Below are 12,500 nucleotides of genomic sequence, written 5' to 3'. Positions count from 1 at the left end.
GACATGACACGATGTTACATGCTGTGACGTGACACGATGTGGTGTGACATGATCTGACATGACACGATGTTACATGCTGTGATGTTACATGCTGTGACGTGACATGATGTGGTGTGACATGATCTGACATGACACGATGTTACATGCTGTGATGTTACATGCTGTGACGTGACATGATGTGGTGTGACATGATCTGACATGACACGATGTTACATGCTGTGACGTGACATGATGTGGTGTCACGACAGAGTGTGTCTCTCCTGATGCTGGGGTCACTGCATCAACACCGTCTGTCCAGCCTGGCCTTGGGTCACCGCCACGCCATGGGCACTGATGGTCTGCCCCTGGACCTGGACACTGCTTATAGTCAGTCGGTCACACACAGACACACAGACACACACACACACACACACACACACACACACACACACACACACACACACACACACACACCGCCACGCCATGGGCACTGATGGTCTGCCCCTGGACCTGGACACTGCTTATAGTCAGTCAGTCACACACACACACACACACACACACACACACACACACACACACGCACACACACACACACACACACACACACACACACGCACGCACGCACGCACACACACACACACACACACACACACACACACACACACACACACACACACACACGCACGCACACACACACACACACACACACACACACGTTTCAAGTTTCAAGTTTTAATTATCCTTTCACTCCTACTGCCTATGGTCAGTTACACACACACACACACACACACACACACACACACACACACACACACACACACACACACACACACACACACGCACACACACCTTAATCAATCATTATTATCAGGCCACCAATAGCAGAAGCAATGTTTCACCACAAAGACATATCTGATCGAGACACATATCATCATCATCACTACCATTACTTTCCTCCATAACCACCACCATCATCAGCATCATCGTCGTGACGTCAATATATTATGGTGTATTGGTGGTCAGGTCAGGGGCATAGCCCTTGCTACTGGTACCATGTAACCCAGTACTACCTGCCGCATGTGAAGTCTCCCAACGACGGACCAGCCGGAAGAGGAAACCTTTCCCAACGGCTGTGAAGGCGGAAGAGGATGACCAAAGGGCAGGGGGAGCTCTTATCCTTGGCTGGAAGTCCTCCTAGGACACGGAGCTCCGAAGAAAAAACCTGCACCTGCCTAGGCCGTTCTACACATGGCAGTATCTGCACCTGTGGGACTGTGAGCGTCGGTAGGTGAGAGAATGGGGAAGGGACTGCACACTAACCCTCACTAAAAAAAAAGTCACCTGTGCTGGTCAGGCAACCAGGAGTGCCAGCTACGCTGGACAGGACACGTTGTCCGCATGACAGACAGCAGGATCCCGAAGATGCTATTGTATGGCCAGCTGAAGGAAGGCCAACGCGAACTTGGAAGACCCTGCAAGCGCTTCAAGTGCTCTAGTGGCATAAAGACGTTTGAAAACAAGAGAACGCTGGCCATTAAGGAGAAGTCTGAGCGAAGGAAGAAGGGTTCAACTTCTGGAGACTTTTTCCCTTGCGACACCTGTGGGAAGTGCTGCGCATCCAGAATTGGCCTCTTCTCCCATATGAGGACACACACCGACAGATAAGCCTGCCTGCTTACTCATCCGTCGGTCCTACGGGAGACTCCATCATCATCATGTCATCTTGTTACAGCATATTACATGAACGTGTGATAGTGTATGACATGTTACAGTGTATTACATCACTATGTTACAGTGCATCACATCAACATGTTACAGTGCATTGCATCATGTCACGGTGCATTGCATCATGTCGCAGTGCATTACATCAGCATGTTACAGTGCAATCAACATGTTAAGGTGCATTACATCATGTCATAGTGCATTACATCAACATGTCACAGTGCATTAGATCATCATGTCACAGTGCATTACATCATCATGTCACAGTGCATTACATCAACATGTTACAGTGCAATCAACATGTCACGGTGCATTACATCATGTCACAGTGCATTACATCAACATGTCACAGTGCATTACATCAACATGTCACAGTGCATTACATCAACATGTCACAGTGCATTACATCAACATGTCACAGTGCATTACATCATCATGTCACAGTGCATTACATCATGTCACAGTGCATTACATCATGTCACAGTGCATTACATCATGTCACAGTGCATTACATCAACATGTCACAGTGCATTACATCATCATGTCACAGTGCATTACATCATGTCACAGTGCATTACATCATGTCACAGTGCATTACATCATGTTACAGTGCATTACATCATGTCGCAGTGCATTACATCATGTCACAGTGCATTACATCAACATGTCACAGTGCATTACATCAACATGTCACAGTGCATTGCATCATGTCACAGTGCATTGCAACATGTCACAGTGCATTGCATCATGTTACAGTGCATTACATCATGTCGCAGTGCATTACATCATGTCACAGTGCATTACATCATGTTACAGTGCATTACAACATGTCACAGTGCATTACATGATGTTACAGTGCATTACATCAGCATGTCACAGTGCATTACAACATGTCACAGTGCATTACATCAACATGTCACAGTGCATTACATCAACATGTCACAGTGCATTACATCAACATGTCACAGTGCATTACATCAACATGTCACAGTGCATTACATCAACATGTCACAGTGCATTACATCAACATGTCACAGTGCATTGCATCAACATGTCACAGTGCATTACATCAACAGGTTACAGTGCATTACATCATGTCACAGTGCATTACATCAACATGTCACAGTGCATTACATCAACATGTCACAGTGCATTACAACAACATGTCACAGTGCATTACATCAACATGTCACAGTGCATTACATCATGTCACAGTGCATTACATCAACATGTCACAGTGCATTACATCAACAGGTTACAGTGCATTACATCATGTCACAGTGCATTACATCAACATGTCACAGTGCATTACATCATGTCACAGTGCATTACAACAACATGTCACAGTGCATTACAACAACATGTCACAGTGCATTACATCAACATGTCACAGTGCATTACATCAACATGTCACAGTGCATTACATCAACATGTCACAGTGCATTACATCAACAGGTTACAGTGCATTACATCAACATGTCACAGTGCATTACATCAACATGTCAGTGCATTACATCATCATGTCACAGTGCATTACATCAACAGGTTAAAGTGTATTACATCAACATGTCACAGTGCATTACATGATGTCACAGTGCATTACATCAGCATGTCACAGTGCATTACATCAACATGTCACAGTGCATTACATGATGTCACAGTGCATTACATCAACATGTCACAGTGCATTACATCATGTCACGGTGCATTGCATCATGTCACAGTACATTACATCAACATGTTACAGTGCATTACATCAACATGTCACAGTGCATTACATCAACATGTCACAGTGCATTACATCATGTTACAGTGCATTACATCAACATGTCACAGTGCATTACATCAACAGGTTACAGTGCATTACATCATGTCACAGTGCATTACATCAACAGGTTACAGTGCATTACATCAACATGTCACAGTGCATTACATCATGTCACGGTGCATTGCATCATGTCACAGTACATTACATCAACATGTCACAGTGCATTACATCAACATGTCACAGTGCATTACATCAACATGTCACAGTGCATTACATCAACATGTCACAGTGCATTGCATCATGTCACAGTGCATTGCAACATGTCACAGTGCATTGCATCATGTTACAGTGCATTACATCATGTCGCAGTGCATTACATCATGTCACAGTGCATTACATCATGTTACAGTGCATTACAACATGTCACAGTGCATTACATGATGTTACAGTGCATTACATCAGCATGTCACAGTGCATTACAACATGTCACAGTGCATTACATCAACATGTCACAGTGCATTACATCAACATGTCACAGTGCATTACATCAACATGTCACAGTGCATTACATCAACATGTCACAGTGCATTACATCAACATGTCACAGTGCATTACATCAACATGTCACAGTGCATTGCATCAACATGTCACAGTGCATTACATCAACAGGTTACAGTGCATTACATCATGTCACAGTGCATTACATCAACATGTCACAGTGCATTACATCAACATGTCACAGTGCATTACAACAACATGTCACAGTGCATTACATCAACATGTCACAGTGCATTACATCATGTCACAGTGCATTACATCAACATGTCACAGTGCATTACATCAACAGGTTACAGTGCATTACATCATGTCACAGTGCATTACATCAACATGTCACAGTGCATTACATCATGTCACAGTGCATTACAACAACATGTCACAGTGCATTACAACAACATGTCACAGTGCATTACATCAACATGTCACAGTGCATTACATCAACATGTCACAGTGCATTACATCAACATGTCACAGTGCATTACATCAACAGGTTACAGTGCATTACATCAACATGTCACAGTGCATTACATCAACATGTCAGTGCATTACATCATCATGTCACAGTGCATTACATCAACAGGTTAAAGTGTATTACATCAACATGTCACAGTGCATTACATGATGTCACAGTGCATTACATCAGCATGTCACAGTGCATTACATCAACATGTCACAGTGCATTACATGATGTCACAGTGCATTACATCAACATGTCACAGTGCATTACATCATGTCACGGTGCATTGCATCATGTCACAGTACATTACATCAACATGTTACAGTGCATTACATCAACATGTCACAGTGCATTACATCAACATGTCACAGTGCATTACATCATGTTACAGTGCATTACATCAACATGTCACAGTGCATTACATCAACAGGTTACAGTGCATTACATCATGTCACAGTGCATTACATCAACAGGTTACAGTGCATTACATCAACATGTCACAGTGCATTACATCATGTCACGGTGCATTGCATCATGTCACAGTACATTACATCAACATGTCACAGTGCATTACATCAACATGTCACAGTGCATTACATCAACATGTCACAGTGCATTACATCAACATGTCACAGTGCATTACAACATGTCACAGTGCATTACATCAACAGGTTACAGTGCATTTCATCAACATGTTACAGTGCATTACATCATGTCACGGTGCATTGCATCATGTCACAGTGCATTACATCAACATGTCACAGTGCATTACATCAACATGTCACAGTGCATTACATCATGTCACAGTGCATTACATCAACATGTCACAGTGCATTACAACATGTCACAGTGCATTACATCAACATGTCACAGTGCATTACATCAACATGTCACAGTGCATTACATCATGTTACAGTGCATTACACCGTGTTACAGTGTATTACAACATGTCACAGTGCATTACATCATGTCACAGTGCATTACATCATGTTACAGTGCATTACATCAACATGTCACAGTGCATTACATCAACATGTCACAGTGCATTACATCAACAGGTTAAAGTGTATTACATCAACATGTCACAGTGCATTGCATCATGTTACAGTGCATTACACCGTGTTACAGTGTATTACATCAACATGTCACAGTGCATTGCATCATGTTACAGTGCATTACACCGTGTTACAGTGTATTACAAAGACGTTGGGGACAAGACGAGAGAGGACCTGGACAAACATCCTGAAGACCAGGTCAGTGTGGGCACTATTTGATCCTGTGGGCACTATTTGACCCAGGTCAGTGTGGGCACTATTTGATCCTGTGGGCACTATTTGACCCAGGTCAGTGTCGGCACTATTTGATCCTGTGGGCACTATTTAATCCTGATTAGTTTAGGCACTATTTGATCCTGTGGGCACTATTTGACCCAGGTCAGTGTGGGCACTATTTGATCCTGTGGGCACTATTTGATCCTGGTCAGTGTGGGCACTATTTGATCCTGTGGGCACTATTTGATCCTGATCAGTTTAGGCACTATTTGATCCTGTGGGCACTATTTGATCCTGTGGGTACTGTTTGATCCTGTGGGCACTATTTGATCCTGTGGGCACTATTTGATCCTGTGGGCACAATTTGATCCTGATCAGTGTGGGCACTATTTGATCCTGTGGGCACAATTTGACCCAGGTCAGTGTGGGCACTATTTGATCCTGTGGGCACTATTTGATCCTGGTCAGTGGGTACTATTTGATCCTGGTCAGTGGGCACTATTTGATCCTAATCAGTGTGGGCACTATTTGACCTTGTGGGCACTATTTGATCCTGTGGACACAATTTGACCCTGGTCAGTTGGTCAGTGCGGGCACTATTTGACCCTGTGGGCACTATTTGATCCTGTGGGCACAATTTTATCCAGATCAGTGTAGGCACAATTTGATCCTGTGGGCACAATTTGATCCAGTGGGCACAATTTGATCCAGTGGGCACAATTTGATCCAGTGGGCACAATTTGAGGCACAATTTGATCCAGTGGGCACAATTTGATCCAGTGGGCACAATTTGATCCAGATCAGTGTAGGCACAATTTGATCCTGTGGGCACAATTTGATCCTGTGGGCACAATTTGATCCTGATCAGTGTGGGCACAATTTGATCCTGATCAGTGTGGGCACAATTTGATCCTGTGGGCACAATTTGATCCTGTGGGCACAATTTGATCCTGATCAGTGTGGGCACTATTTGATCCTGTGGGCACTATTTGATCCTGGTCAGTGTGGGCACAATTTGATCCTGTGGGCACAATTTGATCCTGATCAGTGTGGGCACAATTTGATCCTGTGGGCACAATTTGATCCTGTGGGCACAATTTGATCCTGATCAGTGTGGGCACTATTTAATCCTGTGGGCACTATTTGATCCTAATCAGTGTGGGCACTATTTGACCTTGTGGGCACTATTTGATCCTGTGGGCACAATTTGACCCTGGTCAGTTGGTCAGTGCGGGCACTATTTGACCCTGTGGGCACTATTTGATCCTGTGGGCACAATTTGATCCAGTGGGCACAATTTGATCCAGTGGGCACAATTTGATCCTGATCAGTGTGGGCACAATTTGATCCTGTGGGCACAATTTGATCCAGTGGGCACAATTTGATCCTGTGGGCACAGATCAGTGTAGGCACAATTTGATCCTGTGGGCACAATTTGATCCTGTGGGCACAATTTGATCCTGATCAGTGTGGGCACAATTTGATCCTGTGGGCACAATTTGATTCAGTGGGCACAATTTGATCCTGTGGGCACAATTTGATCCTGATCAGTGTGGGCACAATTTGATCCTGTGGGCACAATTTGATCCTGTGGGCACAATTTGATCCTGATCAGTGTGGGCACAATTTGATCCTGTGGGCACAATTTGATCCTGTGGGCACAATTTGATCCTGATCAGTGTGGGCACAATTTGATCCTGTGGGCACAATTTGATCCTGATCAGTGTGGGCACTATTTGATCCTGTGGGCACAATTTGATCCTGGTCAGTGTGGGCACTATTTGATCCTGTGGGCACTATGTGACCCAGGTCAGTGTGGGCACTGTTTGCACTATCTGATGCTGATCAGTTTTGGGTCACTGTGTTGTGCACGGACATAGCTAAACTGTCTTCCCCGCCATGCAATCATTCTTTCATACTGATCAGTCTTTGACAGCTGAACAAACACGGTGTCTGTCAATAAATAAGCAGTTGTTTGTTGTTGTTTTTTTACAAAGTGTTGTTTAATTTTAGGACAGCTACAAAATGTTACACAAGGCTACAACTCCTTGTTCACAAGACTGGATCCTTGGTCACGTAGTGACCAGTACAATCAAGCCTGGCTTTATTGGGCCATGTTTCTGGAACTCTCTACCACAGGTAAAACCAAATGTGACTTCAGTGGAAGATTTCCCGAAAGAAGTGCACGTTTCTCATTTTACAGGCATTAACTCACCAGTTGACGCAATAAAAACACACTATTTTACTTACTTCTTCTACGTTCGTGGGCCGTAACTCTCACGTTCACTCGAATGTTTACGAGTGGGCTTTTACGTGTATGACCGTTTTTACCCCGCCATGTAGGCAGCCATACTCCGCTTTCGGGGATGTGCATGCTGGGTATGACGTGTTTTTACCTGCCTCAGGTGACGTGTTTTTACCTGCCTCAGGTGATGTGTTTTTACCTGCCTCAGATGACGTGTTTTTACCTGCCTCAGATGACGTGTTTTTACCTCAGGTGACATGTTATTACCTGCCTCAGGTGATGTGTTTTTACCTGCCTCAGGTGACGTGTTTCTACCTGCCTCAGGTGACGTGTTTTTACCTGCCTCAGTTGACGTGTTTTTACCTGCCTCAGGTGACCACAGAGACAGTCAGACTGATGGACGAACAGACCCTCCAGCAGCAGACTGACGAGGGCGGGGATCTGTTCAACTGGCTGTCCCACCAGGCCCAGCATGGAGTCGCTTCCGCTCAGGTATCACACCTGTGTTGTGTTGTGTTCAGGTGTCACACCTGTGTTGTGTTGTGTTGTCTTCAGGTATCACACCTGTGCTGTGTTGTGTTGTGTTCAGGTATCACACCTGTGTTGTGTTGTGTTGTGTTGTGTTCAGGTATCACACCTGTGCTGTGTTGTGTTGTCTTCAGGTATCACACCTGTGTTGTGTTGTGTTGTGTTGTCTTCAGGTATCACACCTGTGCTGTGTTGTGTTGTCTTCAGGTATCACACCTGTGTTGTGTTGTGTTGTGTTGTCTTCAGGTATCACACCTGTGTTGTGTTGTGTTGTCTTCAGGTATCACACCTGTGTTGTGTTGTGTTGTCTTCAGGTATCACACCTGTGTTGTGTTGTGTTGTCTTCAGGTATCACACCTGTGTTGTGTTGTGTTGTGTTGTCTTCAGGTATCACACCTGTGTTGTGTTGTGTTGTCTTCAGGTATCACACCTGTGTTGTGTTGTGTTGTCTTCAGGTATGACACCTGTGTTGTGTTGTGTTGTGTTCAGGTATCACACCTGTGTTGTGTTGTGTTGTCTTCAGGTGTCACACCTGTGTTGTGTTGTGTTGTGTTGTTCAGGTATCACACCTGTGTTGTGTTGTGTTGTCTTCAGGTATCACACCTGTGTTGTGTTGTGTTGTCTTCAGGTATCACACCTGTGTTGTGTTGTGTTGTCTTCAGGTGTCACACCTGTGTTGTGTTGTGTTGTCTTCAGGTATCACACCTGTGTTGTGTTGTGTTGTCTTCAGGTGTCACACCTGTGTTGTGTTGTGTTGTCTTCAGGTATCACACCTGTGTTGTGTTGTGTTGTCTTCAGGTATCACACCTGTGTTGTGTTGTGTTGTCTTCAGGTATCACACCTGTGTTGTATTGTCTTATCTTCAGGTATCACACCTGTGTTGTGTTGTCAGGTATCACACCTGTGTTGTGTTGTGTTGTGTTGTCTTCAGGTACCACACCTGTGTTGTGTTGTGTTGTGTTGTGTTGTGTTGTGTTGTGTTGTCTTCAGGTATCACACCTGTGTTGTGTTGTGTTGTGTTGTGTTGTGTTGTGTTGTCTTCAGGTACCACACCTGTGCTGTGTGCTATGATGTAACCACACCTGTGCTGTGTGTTGTGATGTAACCACACCTGTGCTGTGTGTTATGATGTAACCACACCTGTGCTGTGTGTTATGATGTAACCACACCTGTGCTATGTGTGATGATGTAACCACACCTGTGCTGTGTGTGATGATGTAACCACACCTGTGCTGTGTGTGATGATGTAACCACACCTGTGCTGTGTGCTATGATGTAACCACACGTGTGCTGTGTGTGAAGATGTAACCACACCTGTGCTGTGTGATGATGTAACCACACCTGTGCTGTGTGTGAAGATGTAACCACACGTGTGCTGTGTGTGAAGATGTAACCACACCTGTGCTGTGTGCTATGATGTAACCACACCTGTGCTGTGTGTTATGATGTAACCACACCTGTGCTGTGTGATGATGTAACCACACCTGTGTTCTGTGTTATAATGTAACCACACCTGTGTTCTGTGTTATAATGTAGCCACACCTGTGCTGTGTGTGTGAAGATGTAACCACACCTGTGCTGTGTGTAATGATGTAACCACACGTGTGCTATTTGAAGATGTAACCACACCTGTGCTGTTCGTGATGATGTAACCACACCTGTGCTGTGTGTTGTGATGTAACCACACCTGTGATGTGTGATGATGTAACCACACCTGTGTTCTGTGTGTGAAGATGTAACCACACCTGTGCTGTGTGAAGATGTAACCACACCTGTGCTGTGTGATGATGTAACCACACCTGTGCTGTGTGTAATGATGTAACCACACCTGTGCTGTGTGTGAAGATGTAACCACACCTGTGCTGTGTGTGAAGATGTAACCACACCTGTGCTGTGTTATAATGTAACCACACCTGTGTTCTGTGTTATAATGTAACCACACGTGTGCTGTGTTATGATGTAACCACACGTGTGCTGTGTGTGATGATGTAACCACACCTGTGCTGTGTGAAGATGTAACCACACCTGTGCTGTGTGTGAAGATGTAACCACACCTGTGCTGTGTGATGATGTAACCACACCTGTGCTGTGTGTGATGATGTAACCACACCTGTGCTGTGTGTTGTGATGTAACCACACCTGTGCTGTGTGTTGTGATGTAACCACACCTGTGCTGTGTGTGATGATGTAACCACACCTGTGCTGTGTGTTGTGATGTAACCACACCTGTGCTGTGTGTTGTGATGTAACCACACCTGTGCTGTGTGTGAAGATGTAACCACACGTGTGCTATTTGAAGATGTAACCACACGTGTGCTGTGTGATGATGTAACCACACGTGTGCTGTGTGATGATTTAACCACACGTGTGCTGTGTGATGATTTAACCACACGTGTGCTGTGTGTGAAGATGTAACCACACGTGTGCTGTGTGTTATGATGTAACCACACCTGTACCGTGTTTGGTGTTGACAGTCCCACCTGGCCCACCTGTATTTCTGGGGGACCCAGGGGATGCGCAGGAACCTTCAGGCGGCGCGGGGTCTGTTCCAGCAGGGAGCCCAGAGAGGGGACCCAGACTCCATCTATAACCTGGCTATGATGGACTACCTGGTGGGTGGGTGGTGGTGGTGGTGAGGGTTATCCGGACTCCATCTATAACCTGGCTATGATGGACTACCTGGTGGGTAGGGGTAGGGGTGGGGGTGGTGATGGTGGTAGTGATGGTGATGGTGATGGTGGTGATGGTGATGGTGGTAGTGATGGTGATGGTGATGGTGGTGATGGTGATGGTGGTGGTGGTAGTGATGGTGATGGTGGTGATGGTGATGGTGGTGATGGTGGTGGTGGTGGTAGTGATGGTGGTAGTGGTAGTGATGGTGGTGGTGGTGATGGTGGTGGTGGTGGTAGTGATGGTGATGGTGGTAGTGATGGTGGTGGTGGTGATGGTGGTGGTGGTGGTAGTGATGGTGATGGTGGTAGTGATGGTGATGGTGGTGATGGTGGTGGTGGTAGTGATGGTGGTGATGGTGGTGGTGGTGGCAATGAATGTGATGGTGGTGGTGATGGTGGTAGTGGTAGTGATGGTGGTGGTGGTGGTGGTGGTGGTGCTGGTGGTAGTGATGGTGGTGGTGGTGGTGGTGGTGATGGTGGTGATGGTGGTGGTGGTAGTGATGGTGGTGGTTGTGATGGTGATGGTGGTGGTGGTGATGGTGGTGGTGGTGATGGTGGTGGTGATGGTGGTGATGGTGATGGTGGTGGTGGTGATGGTGATGGTGGTAGTGATGGTGATGGTGGTGGTGGTGATGGTGGTGGTGGTGATGGTGGTGATGGTGGTGGTGTTTTCTGTTGTTTGTGGTTGTTGGTGTCGCTGTGAGCGTGAAGTAGTTCACACGTGTTGTACATTTCTATGTTGCACGGTATTGGAGGGTCAGAAAGGATCGTGTGGAATGTGTTCTTTGTGTGTGAGAGGTGTGTTCTTTGTGTCTGTGAGGTGTGTTCTTTGTGTGTGTGAGAGGTGTGTTCTTTGTGTGTGTGAGGTGTGTTCTTTGTGTGTGAGAGGTGTGTTCTTTTGTGTGTGAGAGATGTGTTCTTTGTGTGTGTGAGGTGTGTTCTTTGTATGTGTGAGATGTGTTCTTTGTGTGTGAGAGATGTGTTCTTTGCGTGTGTGTATGAGCTGTGTTCTTTGTGTGGTGTGTCCTTTGTGTGTTTGTGTGTGTGTGTGTAGGTGTGTGATGTGTTCTGTTTGTGAGTGTGTTCTGTGTGTGTGTGTGTGCACGTGTGTGAGTGAGAGATGTGTGAGATGTGTGTGTGAGATGTGTTCTTTGTGTGTTAAATGTGCTCTGTATGTGTGTGTGTGTGTGTGTGTGTGTGTGAGAGAGAGAGAGAGAGAGAGAGAGAGAGATGTATTCTGTGTGTGTGTTAAATGTCTTCTGTGTGTGTGTGTGTGTGTGTGTGTGTGTGTGTGTCTGAG

At 45.5% G+C, this 12,500-nt stretch overlaps 1 protein-coding gene across 1 annotated transcript in view; it reads left to right on the top strand.

Annotated features, from left to right (window-relative positions):
• LOC143277483 (protein sel-1 homolog 3-like) overlaps nucleotides 1-12,500 on the top strand; it is a 73,122-nt gene that overhangs the window by 35,693 nt on the left and 24,929 nt on the right. The window contains exons 11-14 of the mRNA XM_076582332.1: nucleotides 249-366; nucleotides 5,676-5,737; nucleotides 8,373-8,492; nucleotides 11,003-11,140. Of these exons, the coding sequence (XP_076438447.1) occupies nucleotides 249-366; nucleotides 5,676-5,737; nucleotides 8,373-8,492; nucleotides 11,003-11,140 (438 nt within the window). The remainder of the gene's footprint in view (nucleotides 1-248; nucleotides 367-5,675; nucleotides 5,738-8,372; nucleotides 8,493-11,002; nucleotides 11,141-12,500) is intronic.

Source organism: Babylonia areolata, chromosome 34 (genome assembly GCF_041734735.1).
Source record: "Babylonia areolata isolate BAREFJ2019XMU chromosome 34, ASM4173473v1, whole genome shotgun sequence".
Taxonomy (NCBI): Eukaryota; Metazoa; Mollusca; class Gastropoda; order Neogastropoda; family Buccinidae; genus Babylonia; species Babylonia areolata.
Note: the sequence above shows the minus strand (reverse complement) of the source record. Positions and strands in the feature narration are given on the sequence as shown.